The sequence below is a fragment of the Phalacrocorax aristotelis genome, chromosome 1, assembly GCF_949628215.1.
Source record: "Phalacrocorax aristotelis chromosome 1, bGulAri2.1, whole genome shotgun sequence".
NCBI classification, from domain to species: domain Eukaryota; kingdom Metazoa; phylum Chordata; class Aves; order Suliformes; family Phalacrocoracidae; genus Phalacrocorax; species Phalacrocorax aristotelis.
In genome coordinates, this window is record NC_134276.1 from 201,350,144 (window position 1) to 201,373,646 (window position 23,503).

The window sequence follows — 23,503 nt, forward strand, 5'->3', positions numbered from 1 at the left end:
TTCTAATCCTCCTTTCCGTATCAGATTTATACTGATGAAATAAGCCAGATTTGGTGGGATTTGTATGTGCATCTACTCAGAGTGCTGTTTCAGCAGTAGTAGATTCCAAATCTATTCAAGACCCCCTTGAATACCCAATTCTAGAATTCCTGTTTGGTTATGAAATATTCAGAAGGGTTCAAATTCTTAGTCGTCATCAACAGTTTTGTGACCTTTAAACTAGTACTGTTAGGTTCTTGCTTGGTGTGGTGTTACAATCAGTTATATTCTCTTGGAATGTATATAAGGAATGATGCCAGTTTTGTGGCTCCATGCTACTGGCTCTGAGAGAAAAAACACAATGATATTGCACTGTTTGTAGTTGGTTTTCCACTGGCATGTCAGAGAAAAAGGGATGATGTGGCAGTTGGTTAGACACTGTTGGTATCTCCCCCAGTCTCCCATTTCAGCATCTCAGAATTAATTTCAGACTTCAGATCTACTTTTAGCCTTCCCTTGCTACTAACAAATATAAGTGAAAATAAGTTACATAAAATCGCCTGACAGGTAGATCAGCTTTTTTAATTGACTGCAGAAGAATATAGGGAGATATGCAAGCTACTTCTTAACACCAGAGGCTTGAATTCCCCTCTTCCCACCTATAGTGTAAGACTACTTGGAAGCTCTGTTTGCGTCAAGACAAACATGACTAAGGGTATGCTATTAGCAGAATGAAAACAGATCTTGAAGAAACAAAGGTTGGATGAAATGTTAGGCTTGTACATTCAGCAGTAAAAATTCAGGTCTGATCTTTTAGTGGCTACTTCTAGTAGCTAATTTTTTGTTTGTTTTTTTTTTTTCTTTTCAAAAGTACTGAGAATTTTCTACTTAACGGAAATTCATGAGCATAGGAGGCAAAATGAAACTGAAAAAAAACTTGCTATAAAGCATAGCTTCAATATCTGAACTCTGCTTAATATTTTGTGCTGTAAAACTCCAAATGTGGCATGGTAACATCATCTGTGTACCTCGTCTGTTAAAATGCTGAGAGAAATTGGAGTCCCTTTTCCCATGCGATGGCATATATAAAGGTAATGGTACCTTTGCACCATCCTGAACCTCAGCCTTGTACAGAGAGATCTCTTTAGTCACACTGTTTCTTTTGTTCTGCAGTTCTGTTATATTTATATTCTCTTTAATTGGCTCCTGGAGCTGCTGCTTGTTCACTGTGGCAGGACTCTGTATAACATTTACTTGACAGAAGCTTCTCTCATGCCCTTCACTGGTAGGGGAAGTGGTGTCCATTTCCTGAGAAGCGAGTTGAAGGGGAAAGGACTGTTCTTTGATCCTATTGATAGCTGTGTATGCCTTGACTGTTTTCAAAGTGAGAAAGAACCAAAAGTGGATTTTAAATAGTGATTTCTCATTCCTCTGTTTTCAGTTTTCTATTTCAATTTGATTAGGCCTCAGAAATGAAGTACTCTGTATCTGAGCTACTCTACATCTAGTGTATCAGTAGCGAATCTGAAAACATATATGTGGACAAAGTAAGTTTTTGTTTTCATATATCCAGCCTTGACTTTAAAGGAATTCAGTTTCAGGGAAGGGAGGGGAGAAACTACAAGATAAATTTGGAGTTAGATGCTGCAACAAAAATGCTTCGGTACATCTCACCCTGCCTTTCAAATCCCTGCTGCAGAGTAGGATTCAGAACCCTGCACTAGGCTCTTAGTTTTTTATGGGAATCAGGGAGAATTGCCTGTCTCTAAACAGCACCTAAAATACAGAGTGAGGGATGGCCTGGTGGTAGCTGGCAACAAAGAATATAGGCGACACCTAAAGCTTCCCCCCTTTTTTCCTGTAGGTATTTTGCTCAAGACTGTAAAGGCACACCTCTATTCACTTTGCTCCCCTATCTATAAAATAATTCCTGAAAGGCAGTATTTACTAATTTTTAAATAATAGAACTAAGCAGGAGTTTCTGGTTTAAGCACCTGCTGGAGGAGGAGGGGCTGTTGTTGACAGTCTGGAATTTCGATGACTCCCCTAAAAAACAGGAGACCAGTCAACTTCTTTTCTTGAGATCTCAATAAAGAAATCTTAAGCAAAGGAGGAAGTTGGGGTGTGCCTTCCTTTCCCCTCCATCATTAACTGATATAAAAGCTGTAACGTAATCCTGAAATTTTTCATGTGAATTAACTTATTTCCCTTCACTAACTGCTATGTATATCTTGCTTATATAGTGAAAATCTTTGTCCTTTGTATGGAGAGAAATAAGTTCTACTCACTGGGGGAGAAAATGTTACAATTTAAATCATAATATTTGTATCCTTATGTTTACATTGTTCCATAAAATATAAATATAAATTGGACCATGCCAATACCCTTGTTTTGAAAAGATATGAATTAATCTCTAGTTTTTTTATTTTTCAGGATCAACAGATTGCATATGCTATTCTACTGTTGGCATTTCTGATCCAGTAACATCAGCTCTTCATATTATTGTAGGTGGGTGGCCACAGTTTGCTGTTTTGTTATGAAAATGGTTAAAATAGCCAAAAATAAAAATTCCATTTAGTTCTTTATGCTTGTGAAATATAATTTGAACATAATGGCCAAGTTGAAATATGAAGGTCTTGTCTGGGATTTAAGTCTCATGATTTGAAATACAGAATTGCTTTCTCTACTGTAATTCATTGTTTTCAGGGGATCATAATGTTTTGAAATTTTATATCTGGTGCTTAAGTTTTCATGCATTCTGGCATGCTTTTGAAAATAGCAGTAAAATACAATAAGCAGTGTAAATTTTTGGACTCTCTCTCTCTCAGTGTGTCTCTGAAAAAGCTATGACAAGTGCATGTGTACTTGAATAGTATTTTGTACTAGTTGTCCAGTTGTCCTGTGCAATTCAATGCTTTCATGCCAAGTTAGAAGTATGGCTTCTGCTGGACTGGAATTAGCTGATAATTCCCCATTTTTACCATCTGTAAGTCATATATTTGAGGAGGAGCTAGGGAGGAAAACAACTACTCTTCAATAAATGCTTTTTGATATGTTGTCATCCGTAGGAGCACTGATGTTACCACTTCTCAAAGTCCTCTAGTAATGGAGTCCCTGAACTCCACAGGGGCTGAAGGAGATAGCTTGGCATATTCCGTGCATTGCGATTTGTGCTTTCTGTCCTATCTTGCCATATGCTGTAGAAACATAGTCACCCAGTTCTTAATACTGAATTTGAAAAATTATGCGAGATTGTCTTCAGTTATAACAATGTTGCATAAGCATAAAGGATAGAATTTCCAAGTGACAATTATTTCATTATCACTTGTTATTGAGTGTTTAACAGTTGCAGTTAGGAACTGGTGGTGTAGAGATTTGTACATGTGCTTCTCTGTTACTAACCTATGGTTAAATCTGTTCAGCATATGTAGAGTTTAGGATGCTGGACTAGGATGAGAGAGATATGGACTTTATATATAATAGTATTTAGCTGGATTATTAAATGTGTATATAAAAAAAAGTGTTTCTCACATAAAGGGTTCTTCACAGTAGTCCGTGGTGGGAAGGATGAGAGACAATGGGCATTAAGTGAAATAAAAGAAAAAAGAAAAAACCCAAAACAAACAAACAAAAAACCCCAACAAACAAGTGAAGAAACACCACCACCTCCAAAAACTCCCCAAACCCGCCACCACTCCAAAGCTTACACTGTGAGAACATCAGAGAGGTGGTATACTCTCCATTCTTAGGGCTTATCCAGTCAAGCCCTGAAAAATCCCTGAGTGACCTGATCTAACCTCATAGCTGAACCTACTTTGAGTGGGAGATTCAATAGGAAACCTCCTGAGTCCCCTTCCAGCTTGAATTATCCTCTGATAGCATGACATACAGGATTAAGTAATATCCAGTAGATGTACAGATACTGTATTGATCTCTTCTGTAACATCCCTGCCTACTGCTACATGGTAAATGAGTATAAATTTTGTATTATATATTATATTATTATCTATTTTTAGCATACTGACCTTTTTTCTCACTTAGTGCTTAATTCTTTTTAAATATTAAATTAAGTAAAAAAAATTATTTTTCCCTTTCTGCATGTATAAGAAATATATATGGATATATGATGTATATATTGACATACATACTTTTTAAAAAAAAAAAATTTAAAATTCTGTAACATTAAAGCTACTGTTATTTACAGCTGCAAACAAAATAAGCCTTAATAGAACCTGGCACTTCTAATCTTCATAGGTGACTGTCAGCCTCTGGATGTCTCTTCTGTACATCATAACAACACATTTTTGAAGTACTCTGTATCATTGCTGGGTTATGGTTTTTATGGAGATATATTAAAAGATAGTGAAAAGAAGCGGTGGATGGGTCCGATGAGATATGACTACTCAGGTAACTTGTGTAATTATTACATTCTCTTGTCAGCATGTAAACATGTTGGAGCAGTTGATGTGCTCTCTCCAAACCAATCTTCTCTCAAGCTTTTAAACATCAGAAACAGACTGAACTTGATTTAAAATTCCTTGTAGTACCAAGTACATTGGATCACATTATGTAAAGCTCTGTAACTTGGGGGATAACATTAACAGTGTGCTCATTAAAGTTGTGTTGAATACATGTCACCTAGTGACAGCTGCCTAGAAAGTAGTATCTCTTATGTGCTAAACATTTTGGCTTTCTTTTCAGTCAGTTAGAGATAGGCATTCCTCTGTCTTGGACATTCAGCTGATAGAATGAATTGTTAATTTTGTCCTTCTTCCAGCACTGATTATAGGGAGAGATGAGTGGTTTAGCCTAGTTAGTTAATATTTGGATAAATCCTGTGCTACTAGAAAGTATTTTTTGCTTTTTTTGATTTGTCTTATGTTAGGGCAAAAAGATGCAAAAGCAGAAGTTAAGTAATGTAGGTCAATTTTAAGGTTCAGCAGTGATATGTAGCTAAAATTTTTAGTTAGCTTTTGTCAAGGAAAGTAGTGGCACTATCGGCAAATGTTAGAAGTTGGGGGGGGGGCAAGGAGGGTGTTTCCTTGTCCTTTACAGTCTAAAACATCATAAAACAAAGAGCTGTGAGCTTGAGGAGAGTATTGTTTTGCAGTCCTTAGAGAAGGAGAGAGGAACAATCAAGGGATGTACTCAGGGGTGTTTGCCGTGTGAATTTGTAATTACTTAATGCTGCTTAATACCTTCTTTATGTAGGCTTCAAGACTTTCCTTTCTCATCATTACTATGAAGGAACAATTTCTTTTCAACCAGCAAAACACACATCGGGATCTCCACGAGATAAAGATAGCTGCAGAACAGGGTAGGCTTGATTATCTCTGGGTATTTGACATGAACTATTTGAAAAGGCCTGTGTGTAAACAGAGGTTACCGAAATGTTATTTTTAATATCAAAACACTTACTCTGAAAGAGGCAAGCTTGTAAGAAAAGTTTAGTGGTTCATTAAAGGGAACACTTCTTTTTTCAGGTCAGTAAACAAAAATGTAATAAAATTTTTTTAGCTGGTCTCCCTCTCCCCCAATTTTAAATGAAGCAAAAGATAACAGCACAGTACCCAGTTACAATATGCTGAGGGTACTGTGCTGTGTTGCTGCTAATAAATGAAAAGTCTGGATGCCTCATAGCTTCTACAATTGGAAATAATTACTCAATTCTCAAATGTTCACATTATAATTAGATCTAGCAATTTTAGCGATTGTTTTAGTGCCATGACAGCAGCTGGCATGGCTTGTCCTGAGGATAGGTTCTCTCAGGAATCGGCCTATTTAGCATTTTTTATAGACTACTACTGTATAAATTCTGTGTGATATTCTTGACTTGTTTCTCCAGTCAGGGGGCCTACCTTAAATTCCCAGCTTTCCTTCCTTTCATTTTGCTTTCACCTGCTTGAAGTTAAGCACTAGTATTTATTATTTTTCTATATATATTAATGTAGTTATCAAATATAATAGTTGTCACAGCAGTAAACAGCACAGCAGGATACAGAGGAGCCAGAAGCTTTGGCCAGAAACTACATGGAACTTATTGAGACTGTGCTGTGTTGGTGCTGTGACATACAACAGATCGTGGTCTCCAGCACTAGCTGGAGCAACTCTCCTAATCCATCAGGTGCCTTGATGCAGGGAAGCTCCAGAGGGAGAAAGCTGTCATCCAGGTCTCGGGGAGTAAAGAGTGCCTGGTTCCTCATGGGGGGTTTTCTACATCCTGATAATTGCTGGAAGGGCAATAGGGCTGGACACAAGCAATTTAGGAGAATCCTGGAGTGTGGTGGTGACAGTGATCACGCAGGTGATTGAGAAGCTGACTAGGAGAAATGCTTTGCTGGTCGTCTTACAGAAAAGGAAAGTGAGCGATGGGACAGTTGAAGGCAGCCTTGGCAGTGGTGACTGTAAGAGTACAGAGTTTAAAATCCTGCGAGCAGTAAGCAGGACAAAAAGTAAAATTGCAAGCCTGAACTTGAGGAGAGCAGATCTTGGCAAGATTCCATGGGAGACTGCCCTGGAGGACAAAGAGGCCCAGGAGAGTTGGTTGGTACCTCCTCAAAGCACAAGAATAGTCCATTCTGATATGCAGAAACTTGAGTAAGCGTGATAGAAAACCAGCGTGGATGAGCAAGGATCTGAGAAGTAAAGAGGAGGTAGAAGTGGAATGGGTTACTGTGGAAGAACACAGAGACATTGCCTAAACATACAAGGGATAGGACTGAGAAAGCCAAAGCTCAGGTGGAGTTGAAATCAGTGTGGGGTGTGAAGGGTGTTACTAAGGGGTTATATAAGTATAGCAGTCATAACAAAAGGCTAAAGGAACTGTGGGCCTGCCGCTTAGTGGTATAGGGAACCTAGTGATAAAAGATACAGAAAAGGCTAGAAAATTACTCTGTTGCCCCAGTTTTCACTGAAGTAGTTTGCCCCCAAGCCCATTGATGAGGGGGAAACAGTAGGTGTTACATACCCTGACTTTAGCAAGGCCTTTGGTAGTATTATTAAAGGCCTGTAGTATTCTTAAAACCAGATTGATGAGGTGTGGTCTAGATAAGTGAATGGGTGGAAAACTGGGAATATTACCTAGAAAGGTTGTGAGAACCAAGTCCAACTGGTGGCCAATTACTAATAGTGTCCCTCGGGGATCAATTCTGGGGCTAAACTGTGCAACACCTTTATTAATGACTCAGACGGTGGCAGAGTGCACTATCAGCAGTTTTATGGATGTTACAAGATTGGGAGGAGTGTTTTATATGTTGAAAGTCAGGATTGCTATTCAGAGGGACCTTGGTGGGCTGAAGAAATGGCTGACAGGAACCTCCTGAAGTTCAGGAGAGGCAAATGTTATGCATCTGGTGTGGAATAATAGTCCCATGCAACAGTACTGACTGGGCACTGACTGTCTGGAAGGCAGCTCTGCCGAAAAGAACTTTGGGATCCTGGTGGACAACAGCTGTACCTGTGTCAGCAGTGTGTCCTTGCAACAAGGAAGGCCAACCACATATTGGGCTTTCTATGCAAAAGAGAAGCCAACAGGTCAGAAGTGATTCTTCCCCTGTACTCAGTACTTCTGAGGTGAAGGACTGGCTCCAGTATGTCAGTGTCGTTCACTGTTAAAGCAGTCAAATATTGGAACATGTTGCACAGAGGTGTTGTGGACTTTACCCTTGCAGACATTCAAAACTTGATTGAGCAAGACACTGAATGTCCTGATCCTGTAAGACCTGCTTTGAGCAGAGCTTTGGACCACATCAGAAGTCCCTTCCAACCTACATGATCTTAAGGCTCTGTGATGCTGTTACTTCTGACATCCAGTAATTTTCAGCATTGTACTTAAGTACCTATATGGCCTGCAGGGCTATCGCGATTCATGCCACATCAAGGATGTTAGTGCCATGCTGCATCTTGTGGCGGGGAAGGTCTTGTAATGGTTCGGTAAAACAAAGAAGTTGAACGAATAATAGTTGTGTTTTAAGGAACTGAATGGTACTTTTGTTTTCAGGTGTTACGTTTGCAAGAAAAGTGAGCAACAGCTGGCAGAACAGCACAAGGCATGTGGGTTAAAACATGAAGGTAATTTGTCATCAAAAGTAACATGGTATAGTATTATGCAAATTATTAAAAATAATTATCAGTTCAAGTGTGTGTGTGTTTTGTTCAGTTTTTTTTTTAACATTAGGAGTTACTAGGTAATCCATTGTTTCTTTAAGGGAAATATATGTACATATGTGAAAAATATGTAAGGTGTCTCCTCCACCCAAACCTCAGAAAATTGTGAGAAAATTATACTAATTACTTATATATTTCAATGTGTTGGATTTCTTTTCTTCAAGAAAGGTATATTCTGTGAGCTAGGACTCTGTCCTTTTTTGTGAGAAGGACTTAACTGATAAACTGTGAGGTAGTATAGGAGGAAGCAGTTCATTAAGATAACTTTTAGAATAGATCAGGATTAAAAATTTGTTCGGCACAGAAGTCACGCTATGTAAAGCTGTTTGTTAAGTAAATATGAGGCAGTGAACTGGGACAATTGATAACTGATCTGGTGGACTTAAGTATTTCTGGACAGTACACAATCAACACTCAGCATAAATGATAAATGAGATTTCTCTAGCTGTGCTATCCTTATTCTCTTTTTTGCCCCCATTCCAACCCCTGCACACACATCCATGGATGTTTTTTTTAATGGGTATAACTTTCCCTTTTGTTAAAACAACTGTTAATATACTGGATTCTGTGCAGTCATCCTCCTAGCTGTGTCTCTTTGACTACTATGTCCTAAAAGGAAGCACTAATACTGATAGACTTGTGGCCTTGCTGTAGTAAGATATGCAGATTGACCACGTTCTGCCTCTAGTCTCAGTTCGTTGTCTTGGATAAACCCCTCTTAAACAGCAGGCAGCTGTCCCACGGGTTCTTGCTTCTGCTTTTACTCTTTTTTTTCCCCTTGTAAAGCCCAGTGCATAAAACCATAATTTTCTTGACACAAACGTTGGTCCTTATGACCTAGATTATCTTATAATTATAGTTATTTTGCACAGTATCTGTGCCACGTTCTAGCCATTTCTTAGCAAGAAGAATACCATCATGCTATAGGGATTCATTGGTAGCATACAGACTGTGTATAGATTCCTATGCCAACTTGAATTCCTGTTACACATGTTTATATAGTGATTTCATACCGGCTACTGCTTTCAAATCTTTTGTATAGTCAGCAGATGGCCGATGGGAGTATTTCTTGAGTTGTTTTAATTTATGCCCAGATTCAGCTAAAAAAATTGCTTTACATAATATTTTCTTAGGACCTAAATCTGATATTAGGTTTTATGATAAGAAAAAACTCTTTTTGAGAAATAACTGTATCTAGAAACTGCCAAGCTTTTTTCTTTTGTTTGTGGGAGGGTTTTGTTTGGTATTTTGGGGGGGGGCTAGGTCTGGTTTTGGGGAGGGTTTTTTGTTCTCTTTTTTTGGGGGCCCAGGGGTTGTTTCGGGTTTGTGTTTTGTCTGGGTTTTTTTGTTTCATTGGGGTTTTTTTGTTGGGTTTGTTTTGGTTTTGCTTTTTTTTATCTGCCATTTTGTTAGCTTTGATCCAGCAAGGGAGCAAAGGCAGAAGAAAGCTACAGGTTACTGAGCAATCAAGACTGCATTAGTCAGTGTTGCCCAAGACATTAAGCAGCAGATTATGTAGGATATTGTTTCCTTAAATCCATTTTACTTCTGGTAGCTGCTTGCCTTTGCAGTCCAGTCTCTTCTCCATGCAGTACTGCTAAGCAAACAATAACAGTCAGCTACCCTTGATTTGCAACAAGAAGGATTTTAAATCGTCACCTCAGATGAGGTTTTTACTCAGCAGAGCGTATTGGCTGCCTCCTTCATTGTGCCTACTTGGCTTGTGTATAATCCAGCTAGGTTTAGGAAGATGCTTGCATTGCATAATAAAAATATGTTCAGTGACAGTCAGAAGTCTTATGTGCATGTGCTGAGTAAACTTTTGAGTGTTGGTACTTTGCTGATTTCAGCAACTTACAGTATATATACACAATAAACAGTTGAAATGAGTGCCATTTATGCTCTCCCTGCTTTGCTTGCTCTGTTGTATGAAAGAAATTTTGGGCAAATAATTTGTGCTATTAAGCGATGCACTGTGCAGAATGGTTATGAAAATAGTTGGTAATTTAAAATCTGATAAATACCCTGACTTTGTTCTTACTTGAACAGTGAAGCTTTTTTTGAGTAAGATGCTGAAATTTATATTAAATGGTACTTCTCTACGAGGTGAAAACAATCTATTACAGTAACATATATAAACATTCTACCTTAAGTAATTTGAGACTTATTTGGTATGGTAAGCATACTTCAAAAGTTAACACATATCTATATATAGACTAAATTATTAATAACAGATAAACAACAAAAGCATTTATCAGTAAAGGGTGGTGTTTTCATTTTGTGTTGGTATATCAGAAAATGCCTGGGTTTTTGTAAATAAGCACTTATATAATTCTGGCCATGGGTGTTTCCAGTTCCAGCAGTTTCTTACGTTCTGTTCAGTTATCTTCATCTCAGAGCAGGACCTCGTCTTGTAAGCCTTTCTCATCTTTTAAGATACACATTTTGAATCTGATTTAAATTATTTCTTTCTGTAATGTTCTGTTTGAAAGCAACATAAAAAGATCAGCAGTAAAACAAGCAATACAAAAGCCACTCTGGCAAATGATGAAAAAATGTTGAATTTAAGAGCTGCATTTTTTTCTTGTTATTACTCATGTGTTTATCAGGAGATAGAGAGTATAGTCTAGATGGAAAAAAGAATGAAGTTCGTAGTTTCTTTTAAGTCTTTTGTCACATTATAATCCTACTGTATTTTCCATGGAATTCTGTTTTTCTTGGTTCTGTTTCTAAAGAGTGGAGAGTAAGAAGTTCCAATTAATAAAAATTCAAGGAAGCAAGAAGAGTTCAAAGAGCAAAGAATAACTACAGAATACTTTCCAAGCATTTTTTCTTATTTTTTTCTTATTTTTCTCATGTATAAAGCTTGGAAGAAGTCAATTTGAAATGAATGCATCATAGACTTTAGGTCCAAAATTACCTAGACAATTGTAAAAATGATTCTCTAAAGTAAATGTGAAGTTCCTAAAACTAAGACAGCAAAGAATATCAAAATGTCAGGACATGAAATAATATATGTCCATCTATAGTCCCATTAAAGAAGCTCCTTGAAAATAACTATGTTATCCCAAGTGTGGGGAACTGAATAATGTTAGATTTCTAACTCTGTACAGTTAATATACCTCAAAACCTCTGCTTTGCTGTGATTTGATGATCAAACTTTAACAAGTTTTTATAAACAAGCTTTATCATTTTTTGTTCATTTTACCCCTATCATCAATAATGGCACTTCACTCCTGAACTCAGGCCTTAGAACCACATGTATCTCCATAGACTATTCTGCAGTCATTGCTCTGTGGAGTTGTTAATTTGAAATACCTGAGTCCACTTATACTGGGAGTAGAAAAGGAGTGTTATGGCTGCTTTATGGCTTTCTCTTCTTGTAGTGACAAAGGCGAATATGTGTAACCTAAAAGTGCAAAGGCATTTTTAAATCTATTTTTATCCATACTTAAGAAAATACAGTTTAGATTACAACTCTGCACAGTGCCTGCCAGTGTTTCTCTGTTCCAGAAAATTCCTCTGCTCTTGGTAGTATTGATGCCATCACACCCTTAAGCTCAGTCTAGGTCTAATGTCTAATAAAACAGTTTCACGTTGTTGAAGCCAGACTTTTGTATTGTTTTCCAGAAATCTCTGAAGACTTATGCCCAGGAAAGTTCAACTCTGCTAGTAGTATTCATCTTTAGATGTTTGGGTGTGGGATGGAAACAGACTCCTGATGTGCTGCCTGCTGGTCATTGCTGAACCCTGAGTCGTCTATTCCCTTTTTGTTTTGTTTTTTTTCCAAATATAATTTGTGGCATCAAAACAGAAGAGGAATATTGATTTAGAAACCAAATACTAAACCACTGTCTTTGCATCATTGTTTATTTAAGGTTAACACGTTGAAGAGCAAAAATAAAATCAAGGAGTTAAAAAAACCCCTGAACGTTCTCACTACAAGAATTGTAACTTGCCTTGGTCTTGTCCCTGCCTAAGGCTTTGTGGGTTCACCCGAATAGCATTGATCCTGAATTTGGCATGTGTATGTCAGAGATGGTGAGCAGTGCTAGTACATCATCAGTCTGTGAAGGGAGGAAAGCAATTTTTTCATATACCAAGAGAGAAATAGATTTTTTTTTAAGTGCAGTTTATTTTAGATATATATTGACAGTGTATGGATATGCCCAGTAAAAACTTTTAAGTTGCCAAGAATGATGCTTTTTAGTGTTCTTTTGAGTAGATCAAATAATAACCTATCTCCATGCCTTTATTGATGTGTTTCAGAAGACAAAGAAGAATGGAAGGTGATTAAAGGCAAATTTCTAGCCATCAATGCAGTAAATATGAGCTGTGCCTGTCCACGAAGTCCAAAAGGTCTTTCACCAGCAGCCCATTTGGCAGACGGTTCAGCTGACCTCATTCTAGTTCGTAAATGCTCCAGATTTGATTTTCTACGGTATCTTGTCAGACATAAAAACCAAGATGATCAGGTGTGTAGTCCCTTTGACGGTGATTTCTCCAGAGTCAGTCATTGTAAATATTGATATTCTTATATGACAAGAACACCATCTACAAAGCAGGTTTTTCAAAAGAAAAAGAGTTTATACATTTCGGTTGACATAATCTCAGCATGTGTACCATTTTAAAAATAAATCATGTTATTTAAGTCAAGTCTTTGGCCATGGGGTTCTAACAAAATTCCACTTTTGCTAACTGAATTTTGTTTCATAGCATTTCCTATATATTTGCTGTTTGGACAATATTGAAAGTGATTTTATCACAACTGTGCCCCCATGTATTCATCATGAAAAACCGCTCACAGCAGTATAATGTAGCTGAGGTAGAAGAGGTAGTGAAGAAGAATAAAATCACTTTTTGTAAACTGTATAAAAATGTGATTTAGAAGAAAGTCACCAGAGCTGCAGTTTGATTTGTAAACTGCAGGCTTTTGGCAGAATTTTAATACATATATATGTGACCAGGATATGAGCTTTATGCATTCAGCTTCAAAATTATTCCTTGCATATGTTGTAGCTGTCAGGATAAACTACAAGGGAGGATTCATCACAGCTTTGGATTGTAGTATCTGTTGAAACCAGAGCTATGGCTGTGAATACACACATTTAATATTTGTCACAACCTGATACTATTAACATGTTCTGGAAATTATCTGAACAATGGACTAATGTCATATCTAGTTATAAAAGCAATAATAAATCTCACTTGTTTATGGTGCTATTCTTCTTCCCCTGTAGAAGAATTAGCATAGATTCCCTTCCCTTTATTTCCTCATTACCATTCCCTGGGACATTGTGTTTGCATCTGTATTTCTCCTTCCTGCTCTTCTCAGTCTCCTTTTCTTCCCCTCATTCCTTCCCACTCACTCTCACTGTTCCCTTGATATTTTTGGTTATTTGAAGCCTTCCCTGGCTACCTCTCAAACTGGCTTCAACATTTATCAAGAGGCTATGTTCTGCTTAGACTGGAGACAGGAGAGCATTCGTGGGTGGCTCTGTGCAGCCATGAATACCAGTTTTTGAAACTAAGCTGTTTCGACTAGCACACTGCTTAGTGAGCCTCCTTGTAGCCATGAGCCACCGCTTCCAAGTGTGGAGTTTGACAACCTCACAGTTTGTTTATGGTTAAAAGCCAAAGGAACTTAACACTTAGGAGGTCCCTTCAACTCTGATGCTTTTTGTGGTTGCCACTATGGTCCGTTCCCCTTCCAGAGCTTCCCCACTGTTTCTCTCTGGGATGTGTTGGTTTTGCAGTGTAGGTTAAAAGCAGGATTGTACATATGTCCTCACCTCAGGCTAGTGTCTACCTCAATGGTGAGAAACCCTGTTTGAAAACTTAAGAAAACGTGAAAAGAAAAAGGAAGAAAAGGGTGACTGGACATGAATATAGACTGGTTTCTTCGTTTACTTTTATTTACTTGCCATCTCCTTCCCATAGACACACACATACTCCGATGTCTTTGCTAAATGACTTGTCTGTATTTATTACAGCTTACTAAATATTTAAGTCCATATCAGTTAAGTTGCTTTCCTTTTGTTTACAAAGCCTATTTTAAAGCACTTGTACAACAATATTGTAGTGTAAAATACGAGCAATCTCTTAATTTTCCTACTTTTTCTAGCTGAATTAACCAGTTAAAAAGATCTTTTTATTTTGTTGGCATGTAATAATATTGTCCTCCATTCTGATTTTCCTATACGCCCACCTCTGTGATGCGATCACACTGCCGTAGAATCCTCACCTTCAGGGCATTGTTCCAAATGCAGAAGCAGAAGGCTTTCAGAAAAGCCCATCTGTCTTAAGGTCTGTAGTTGAACAGGTTCTGAGGATGGTACAAAGGTCCAATCCAAACCTTTTTGACTTTGATTCCATGTTATATTCGTTTTTTATAGGTTTTTTTAGTAGTTTTAATACCTCATTTACTCATCTCAGAACCTGATACCAATTATCTAAAAAGTGGTAGTACTGCAGCTACTTGAAGACCACCATTGAAAAGTAAGGTTCCATTTTTGTCTTCTTGTGTCTGACTTGTGCAGGTTTGGTTTTTTTTTTTTAAAAAAATCACTCTGTGCCTCAGGTAGGCTTCTCTAGAAAATTGGAATGGACAGACTTTCTTAAATGCAAAATGCTGTATGCTGAGTTGCTTTACATATCAAATGTACTTAACTAATTTTAATTGTCTGTCTTGATTTATTTTTTTTCTGTGTAGTTTGACTTCTCATTTGTAGATGTTTATCGGGTGAAGAGTTTTCAATTTACATCAAAGCTTTCAGAAGACAATGAAAGCAATGTCACGGACATAGGAAAGAAACGTTTTGGCCAGTTCTGCAGAGATCATCCAGCTTGTTGCTGTAATATTGCTAATAGCACCTGGAATTGCGACGGAGAAACTCTGGACGGTTCAGCAATTGAAGTGAGGTAAGTGTCAATTTTTCTCGCCACGTATCAGAAAACATATTAAGCATGTTCACTGATTGTAAAGGAGCTCATAAAGACATCCCAAAAAGGAGCCTCTGCATAGCAAGTCTGAGTGTTCTGATAATAAACTTTTTTTTATTACTTTTTCAAGTCCTTTCCAGAGGACATTCCAACCATGTGTATTGTAAATGATCACTCTGACTGAGGTATATGGATGGCCCTACCTTTCAAGTCCTACTTACTTCTTAGGTACGGATATTACGTGCGTGAAGCGCTGAAAGTGAAGGTGGTGTTGGGAGGATTCTTTTTTTAAATGAGCAGAGTATCTCATTACTCTGAGCAGTAGCTTTTCCTGTTAAGCTTAAGTAAGCATCTTTGTCTTACAGAAATACTGAGTATGTCCCATACTTCATTTTTTCTGGCACACAGCAGAGTCTTATCTCCAGCCTTGGCATATGGAGAAAGTAGTTTGCAGTTGTGCAAATAATCAGATTAGGAGGGAATAGAGGTTTGACATTTGAAAGGCTTTTTTCTTTTTTGTTTGGGTGGTTTTTTTTGTGGATTGCTTTGTTGTTTCCCTTAGAAAAAGGGAACCAAAACCACAATATAAAATATTTACATGCAAGTGTGTTCCATTAAAACATAATCACTTAGCAGTCCAAAGTGATTTATAAAAATAGTGAATAAGATCATCTCATTCTAAGTGTCCCATAGAACTTTTTTGTGTGGAAAAGAGGAGTAACAGGAGTGATGGATACATGAAAGCATCCAGCCTTCTTTGCAGGGGAGGACTGTATCAAGAATGAGCGCACGGTTTCTATAGTCCGGAGCAAGGAATTTTGTCCAACTGCTTGAAATTCATGGATTGTTAGAATTAAAGTAGTAGTGCTCATTTATTTCTTATTAATTGATTTCCATATTTTTCAGGGTTTACTGCCAGTTAATGAAACTGTTTGCAAGGGGAATCGAGGAAAACTGTAAAGATGAAGCTGCCTACAGCCAGAGTAGTGTTGAAGAATCACTATAGACATTGTTCCTCCAATGGGGAGAAGAAAAAATAAAAGCTCAAGGAAATTGAGTAAATATGCATTTTAGTCAAATTGACAAGTATTTTAAAACTTTAGATTTTTTTTTTTATGGCTTCAGTATAATTTTAGGCAACTTACTGCATTGTGTTTTCTTTTTTAAACGTAGTCATTAAAATATGTCTTGGAGCAATGTAATCTAAGTTATGTTAGAAAAGAGAGGATTGACCTATATATATGTATTCTCGATGACTGATAAATTCTCTGTGCTTTTCTAGAGAGCTAATTTAGCAGTTGTGTTGCAATAATATCTAAATGTTATAAAACATTGGACTCCTCATTGTCATCAAACAAAGATACCAAGAGAAGATATTTTTAGTCTGAGGAGACGTTTTCTGCTGGGAGTGTTATGAAGTTGCATGTGGCTTAAATGCTGGACAACAATATTGTCATTCTCATCTTTTTTTTTTTCTTCTTTAGTAAAACTTTTCGTTTTGTAATTCTGACTATACCTTGCAACTTATCAATGCAATTCAAACACACATTCCTGGCTTTAAGTAATATCAATAAGAGTTTAGAGAAACTTTGAAAAATAAAAGCACATCTGTATACGGATCAAACCTATATATTCTATTTATAAAGGCTTCCTTGCATGATGCTTTTTGGGATTATAGATGGTTTTATGACTGTTTGGATGATACCAAATACCCAACACAGCAACTGAAATGTCTTGCAAGCGACTCGCAGGGAAACTTATAATTCCAGGAAGGCACAGGCAAAGGAAAATACAAGTATCTTCTGGAACACCAGCATGTTTTAAATTTTTTAAAATACCTAAAATTAATATGTGAAAAGCTTCCCTCTTCAGTACACAATTCTTTGGACGTTCTACTACATATATTAAAATGTCTTTGCAAAGTAAGATTTTTGGAATGTGAAGTTTAAAAATATGATCTGATGATTGAAAGCTTTTTAAATTATGTTTAACTAAACAAAATGATTTGTCAGGTCAAGGAAAGAAACTGGCATCTGATAAATCATGAATTCACTGTGCTGATTTGTTTTTATAGTAAAAAACATTAGACGATCACATATAGCTATGGAGTGATTATTTAAGTTGTGTATGGATTTGTGTATCGTGACACACATGCTGTGTGTAGGCTTGGGGCTAAGTTTTGCTTTTCTCGTACATATTTATTACTGTTTGAGCGTCAGAAGTTAGTCCCTGCTCTCTTCTATATTTTCTTAAGTTTGTAGTTCTCCTTAAAACTCATTGCATCAGAGGGTTTTTTTGTGTCTGAACAGCTAATGATTCTCTGTTCGTGGATATTTATTGACACTGCTGTCATTCAGCTTGTATTAGTTTTGTCTTTCATGTATTTGCTCTGTGTAAGCCATGGTGATTAGTCAGTTATTACTGAAGCACTTGAAAATTGTTTTAAATGGCTGATATTTTTTTGCTATTGGAATTATTTACATTCCAGTTTTGTGTAATATTGAAATGGTGTGCTATAACTTTGCTACAGAGTATTATTCATATTGCTCTATATGACAAAAAGCACTTAAAGTACAGGTTTTCTTTTTCATTATATAGTATTTCAGGGAAATACTTGAATACTTTTCCAAAAGTGCTGCTGTTTACCTTCCATACTAATGCAATGAGTTGAAATGTTGATTGATCCAATGTTTTACAGACATACATACTTGTGTACATTTTAAACATGTTTAATAAGTGAAATAGTATTTTGACCATGAGGATCTCATTGAAAATGAGATTACGCAGTTCTACAAATGCAAATACGTTTTGGAAGTGTTGTTTGTTTAAAGAGTTCTACAGTTATTTTGGTCTATCCATGAGTACACAGACTTCAAATTACTGTAATTCTTGTGCAGGGTGTGATGGTGCACACTCAGCTCACCAACAGATGAGGGCATGTATCAGGCGTGACAGCAGTCCAGATCCCATTCTCATAAATGAGAACAGGAGTAAATCCTAACCAGCTCTTTCCATTAATTTACTAGCAAGTCATGAGACCCTTGCTTGATTACTTGAAAGATGGAGGCTTAATCTAGTTACGAATGTCTGTTGAAATGCTTTGAGTATTTTTTATATCTAAAACTGAGTGCTTGGTGTTTCCAGAGACAGCCACAGTGAAGGCCCTCTTTCTGAGAAATGAGCCACTGGAAAAGAAGGAGAAAAGATCATTCTGAGGCATGGTAATGAAGTGTGAAGTAAATAATGAAGGTGTTGCAACAGAAAATGAAAAGGTCTTAGGTAATAGAAAAAGCTGTATAGTTGCATTTGAATAATTCTATTTGTAGCATATTATACTAGCAAAGCACCATATGTGAGTTGTATGACGTGTCCAGTTTATTTTCAAGAAGAGAGCTGCATAGGTGTCTGCCTACATTTTAATTCTGACTCTTTTTTTCCCTGAATGTAGTCTCAGTATGGAAATTGTGTATAGGAAAACCAAGCTCAAATTCCCCCGCCCCCAATCTTGCTGGCTTCAAGATTAGAAAATATGTTCTGTTTTATGATGCTAGGACATTTCATTGGAAAAATAAAATTATGGCATACAGCAATACAGTGGTTTTCTTCTTTTCATGATGTGATTTGAAAAACTATTTTCCTTTGTTGGGCAGAAATCCGGCAGTAGTGTGCTCAGTGTAACCAATGTGAGCAGGTGAAACCCGGTGGAGAAAGCAATTCATAAGCTTCCATTTGGGTTGACCGCAGCTTTGTAGCAAGTGTGAGTATAGACAAACACTGAGCGTGAAGGAAAGCGCGTGGTGAACCTGGACTTAAGCTAAAACTAAGCAACTCTACCATGGTAAAAAGATTGAAGCAGGGAGAAGAAACTTAGTTATAATGCAAGTACTTGGAGTTATTTATTATGGAAAAATCTAAACTGCAAAAAGTGAAAGAAAACTACTGTTCTAAGAAACATGAAATATGTATTGTATTATATTATATATAGTGTATAGATGGGGTCTTTTAGAATTTCACTGCAATTATTACAGATGCAGTACATATTTTAATAAGTAAAACATGTTCATTGTAGCCGAACAGTAGACACAGGAGAACATGCTTTTCAGCACTAGACTTCTGCTTTTCAAGTGTGGTGGGTTTATGTGGTAAGGTTTTGGTAGTGGCAGGGCTGCAGGGGTGGCTTCTGTGAGAAGCTCCCCCCACATTGGACAGTCAGTTCCAGCCAGCTCCAGGAAGGGCCAGCCCCTGGCCAAAGCTGAGCTCATCGGTGACGTTGGTAAAATGTGAAAGGAATGTGAAAGGAATGAGGGGGGAAAATGAAGAAACAACCTTGCAGACACCAAGGTCAGTGAAGAAGGAAGGGGAGGAGGTGCTCCAGGCACCAGAGCAGAGATTCCCCTGCAGCCCCTGGTGAAGACCATGGTGAGGCAGGCTGTCCCATGCAGCTCCCCTGCAGCCTGTGGAGGTTCAAGTGGAGCAGATATCCACCTGCATTGTGTGGAGGGCCTCATGCCAAAGCCAGGTGCATGTGTCCTGAAGAAATCACAGAATCCCAGGTTGGAAGGGACCTCAGGGATCACCTAGTCCAACCTTTCTGGGAAAAGCACGGTCTAGACAAGATGGCCCAGCACCCTGTCCAGATGACTCTTGAAGGTGTCCAACGTGGCTGAGTCAACCACTTCCTTGGGGAGATTATTCCAATGGTGACTGTCCTCACTGTGAAAAATTTCCCCCTTGTGTCCAATCAGAATCTCCCCAAGAGCCACTTGTGCCCACTCCCCCTTGTCCTTTCCATGGGACTCCGTGTAAAAAGGGAGCCTCCATCTTCTTTGTAGCTACCCCTTAAGTACTGGTACATGGTGATGAGATCCCCTCTGAGCCTCCTTTTCTCAAGGCTGAACAAACCCGTTTCTCCATATGGCGGCTTCCCAGTCCTTTGACCGTCTTGGTGGCCCTTCTCTGGCCCCCTTCCAGCCTGTCCACATCTTTTTTGTGTGTTGGGGACCAGAACTGCACACAGTACTCCAGGTGTGGCCTGACAAGCTCTGAGTAGATCGGGATAATGACTTCTTTCTCTCTGCTGGCGATGCCCTTTTTGATGCAACCCAGCATCCTGTTGGCCTTCTTGGCTGCAGCAGTACCCTGTTTCCTCATGTTGAGCTTTCTGTCCACCAGGACCCCCAGGTCCCTTTCCACAGAGCTGCTCTCCAGCCAGGTGGATCCCAGTCTGTGCTGCACTCCTACATTATGTTTTCCCAGCTGCAAGACCTTACACTTGCCCTTGTTGAACTTCATAAGGTTCTTGTGTGCCCACTCTTCCAGCCGATCCAGATCTCCCTGCGGAGCAGCTCTCCCTTCTGGGGTGTCTACTTCCCCACTCAGTTTGGTGTCATCAGCAAACTTCATCAGGCTGCACTTGTTGCTGTTATCCAGATCACTTATAAAGATATTGAGTAACATTGAGCCCAATATCGATCCCTGGGGGACTCCACTAGTGACAGGTTGCCACTTGGAAAAGGAGCTATTTACCACCACCCTTTGGGTGTGGCCTGTCAGCCGGTTCCCCACCCACTGCACAGACCACTTGTCTGGGCCATAACGCATTAATTTTTCCAGGAGGAGACTGTGGGGGACTTTATCAAAGGCCTTGGAGAAGTCCAAGTAGACAATGTCCACTGCCCGCCCCATGTCAGCCAGGCAAGTCACTTTGTCATAGAAGGCCACCAGGTTTGTTAAGCACTATCTGCCCTTGCTGAAGCCAGATTGGCTTTTCCCAATGTGCTGGTTTTGGCTGAGAAGGGGTTAATTCTCCTCACTGTGGGGGTCGGCTTCCTTTCCAGCTTCCCGCGCTCTGCCGCGTGGTGGGGGGGGGGGCTGGGAGGGGCAGGGCCATGGTGGGGGCGGCTGACCCCGACTGGCCAATGGCAGGTTCATTCCATACCATGTGACACCATGACCAATATACTGGGGGGGGGGCAGTGGCAGCGGGGAGGCGGCGCGGCGTCGGGTCGGCGGGCGGCGAGCGGCTGCGGCGCGTGCGGTTTGTTCCGGCAGTTCATTCCCTTCCCCCCTCCCCCGGGGCTTTGCGCCTCTCATTGTTCTCCTTTCCATTGCATTTTTGTTTTTGTTTCTTTTAATTTTAATTATTAAACTGTTCTTATCCCAACCCACGAGCGTTACCCTTCTGATTCTCTCCCCCTTCTCCATGGTGGGGGAATGAGCGAGCGGCTGTGTGGGGCTGAGCTGCCGCTAAACCACAACACCCAATCACATGCTTCATTTGACTTGTGATGGCCCCCAGGAGGGTTCGTTCCATAACTTCCCCAGGGATTGAAGTAAGGCTGATGGGCCTAGAATTACCCAGATCCTCCCTCGAGCTCTTGTAGATAGGGGTAACATTTGCCTTCCTCCAGTCCTCTGGGACATCCCCCGTTCTCCACAACTCAAAGATTATGGAGAGCAGCCTTGCGATGACGTCAGCCAGCTCTCCCAACACCCTTGGGTGGATGGCATCAGGGCCCATTGATTTGTAGGAGTCAAGCTCCTGTAATAATTCATGTACTAACTATTCCTTCACTGGTGGTGGGTCAGTGTTTGGATCAACCGGGAATTTCGTTCCCAAAGCCTGGGACCCAACAGTGCTGGTAAAGACAGAGGTGAAGAAAGTGTTGAGGACCTCTGCCTTTTCAGCATCGTTGGTGACTGACTCTCCTATTCTGTTTAACAGTGGGCCTATGTTTTCCTTCTGTTTCTGCTTGTGGCTGACATACCTGAAGAACCCTTTCTTGTTATTCTTGACATCTACAGCCAGTTTCAATTCGAGCTGGGCTTTTGCTTTTCTAACTGCATCTCTGCACGCTCTGGTAATGCCCTTGCAGCTCTCAACGGATAATCCTCCACTTCTCCATCTCTGGTGTGCTTCCCTTTTGGATTTGAGTAGACCCAGGAGGTCATGGTTGAACCATGGGCGCCTCTTGTTCTGCTTACTTCCCTTTCCTTTATAGGGGATAAACTGGTTTTGTACTTCCAATAGAGAGTTCTTGAAGAACTCCCAGCACCCACTAGCTCCTTTGTCTTCCACGGAAGCTTCCCATCGAATCCCTCCCAACTGAGCCCTGAGCAAACTGAAGTTTGCTCTTCTAAAATCCAGAACCCTTGTCTTAGAGCTGACCTTCAGCACACTCAGCAGGATCCCGAACTCCACAATATTGTGGTCACTGCAGCCAAGGCTATCGCTAACCGAGGCATTACAAAGCAGGCTTTCTCGGTTTGTGAATAGCAAGTCCAGCAGCGCCTCATTCCTGGTTGGCACATCTAACATTTGTGTGAAGAAGCTGCGGCAAGTTTCCTGGCGAGAGCTGCAGACATGGAGAGAAGCATGTGCAGGAGCTGGAAAGGTGAAGTGTTACGAACTGACTACAACCCCGATTTCCCACCCCACTTGCGCTGCTCAAGGTGGGGGAAGGAGGTAGTCAGGAGTGAAGTTGGGCCTGGGAAGAAGGCTGGTCGGAAGGAGGGGAGAAGGTGGGTTTAGTTTTGGTTTTATTCCTGACTATCTGTTATTAAATGGCAATAAATTAATCTTCCCCAAGTAAAGCCTGTTTTGCCTCTGACTGTAACTGCTGAGTGATCTCCCTGTCCTTATCCTGACCCATGAGCTTTTTGCCGTATTTTCTCCCCCTGCCCTGCTGAGGAGGGAGAGGAGCAGAGCGGCTGGGCCTGGGTGAGCATCTGACTAGCAGCCAAGGGCGACCCACCACATGCAGTTACGCAACAAGGCAACGATTGCTGGGATGTCTTCCAGGATGAATGGGAAGGCAGTATGTAGAATCAGAAATTTCTCTGAATACCTCTGTCTTGCGATTCAAGTATCTTTTTTTCCCCAGAACTCCTGCCTTAATCCCTATGAAGTAAATGAGTAATTGAAATTCATGGGTTTTATTCTCATTAGTCACATAGTTCTTATTTCAAATTTTCAGTAGGATAGTGAAATACATTTAATAGATTCTAACTGGTGTTTAAGTTACAGTAAATGAATTCTGTCCGTAATGAAGTGACAGTCTCCCCAGACTTCTGTCTTACCCACTGACATGCACATGATGTATATCTTGCAAAGGTTTTTGCATGTTCTTAATTAATGTGTCACTAGTCCCATTAATTAGAAGGGGGTGGAGCGTTCGTTGTGCAATCCGTCATGCCCTTCAAATCCTCTGCAATGAGGGGATTAACTTTTTTTTAATTCTATTTCCTACTGTGCAGAAATTATTCCTAATATGGACCTACCAAAATTGCCAACAAGAGGTTGTCTTCAAAAGACGTTTGCTCCTTTAAGGACTCTTGCATAGCTGAAAGGGTGACTTGCTCCTGTTGGTAGCTATTTCACCTAAAGTACAGTTTTGAGCCTTATTTCGTAGGAGTT

At 39.5% G+C, this 23,503-nt stretch overlaps 1 protein-coding gene across 5 annotated transcripts in view; it reads left to right on the top strand.

The window, feature by feature from the left end:
* The window catches only part of CERK (ceramide kinase), a 42,952-nt gene extending 24,275 nt beyond the window's left edge, over positions 1-18,677 (top strand). For all 5 annotated transcript variants that reach the window (XM_075081286.1, XM_075081288.1, XM_075081287.1 and 2 more), the window contains 7 exons: positions 2,413-2,487; positions 4,234-4,386; positions 5,191-5,296; positions 7,979-8,049; positions 12,415-12,620; positions 14,858-15,066; positions 15,994-18,677. In XM_075081286.1, coding sequence (XP_074937387.1) covers positions 2,413-2,487; positions 4,234-4,386; positions 5,191-5,296; positions 7,979-8,049; positions 12,415-12,620; positions 14,858-15,066; positions 15,994-16,093 — 920 coding nt within the window. In that variant the 3' untranslated portion in view covers positions 16,094-18,677. The remainder of the gene's footprint in view (positions 1-2,412; positions 2,488-4,233; positions 4,387-5,190; positions 5,297-7,978; positions 8,050-12,414; positions 12,621-14,857; positions 15,067-15,993) is intronic.
* The last annotated feature ends 4,826 nt before the right edge of the window (positions 18,678-23,503 follow it).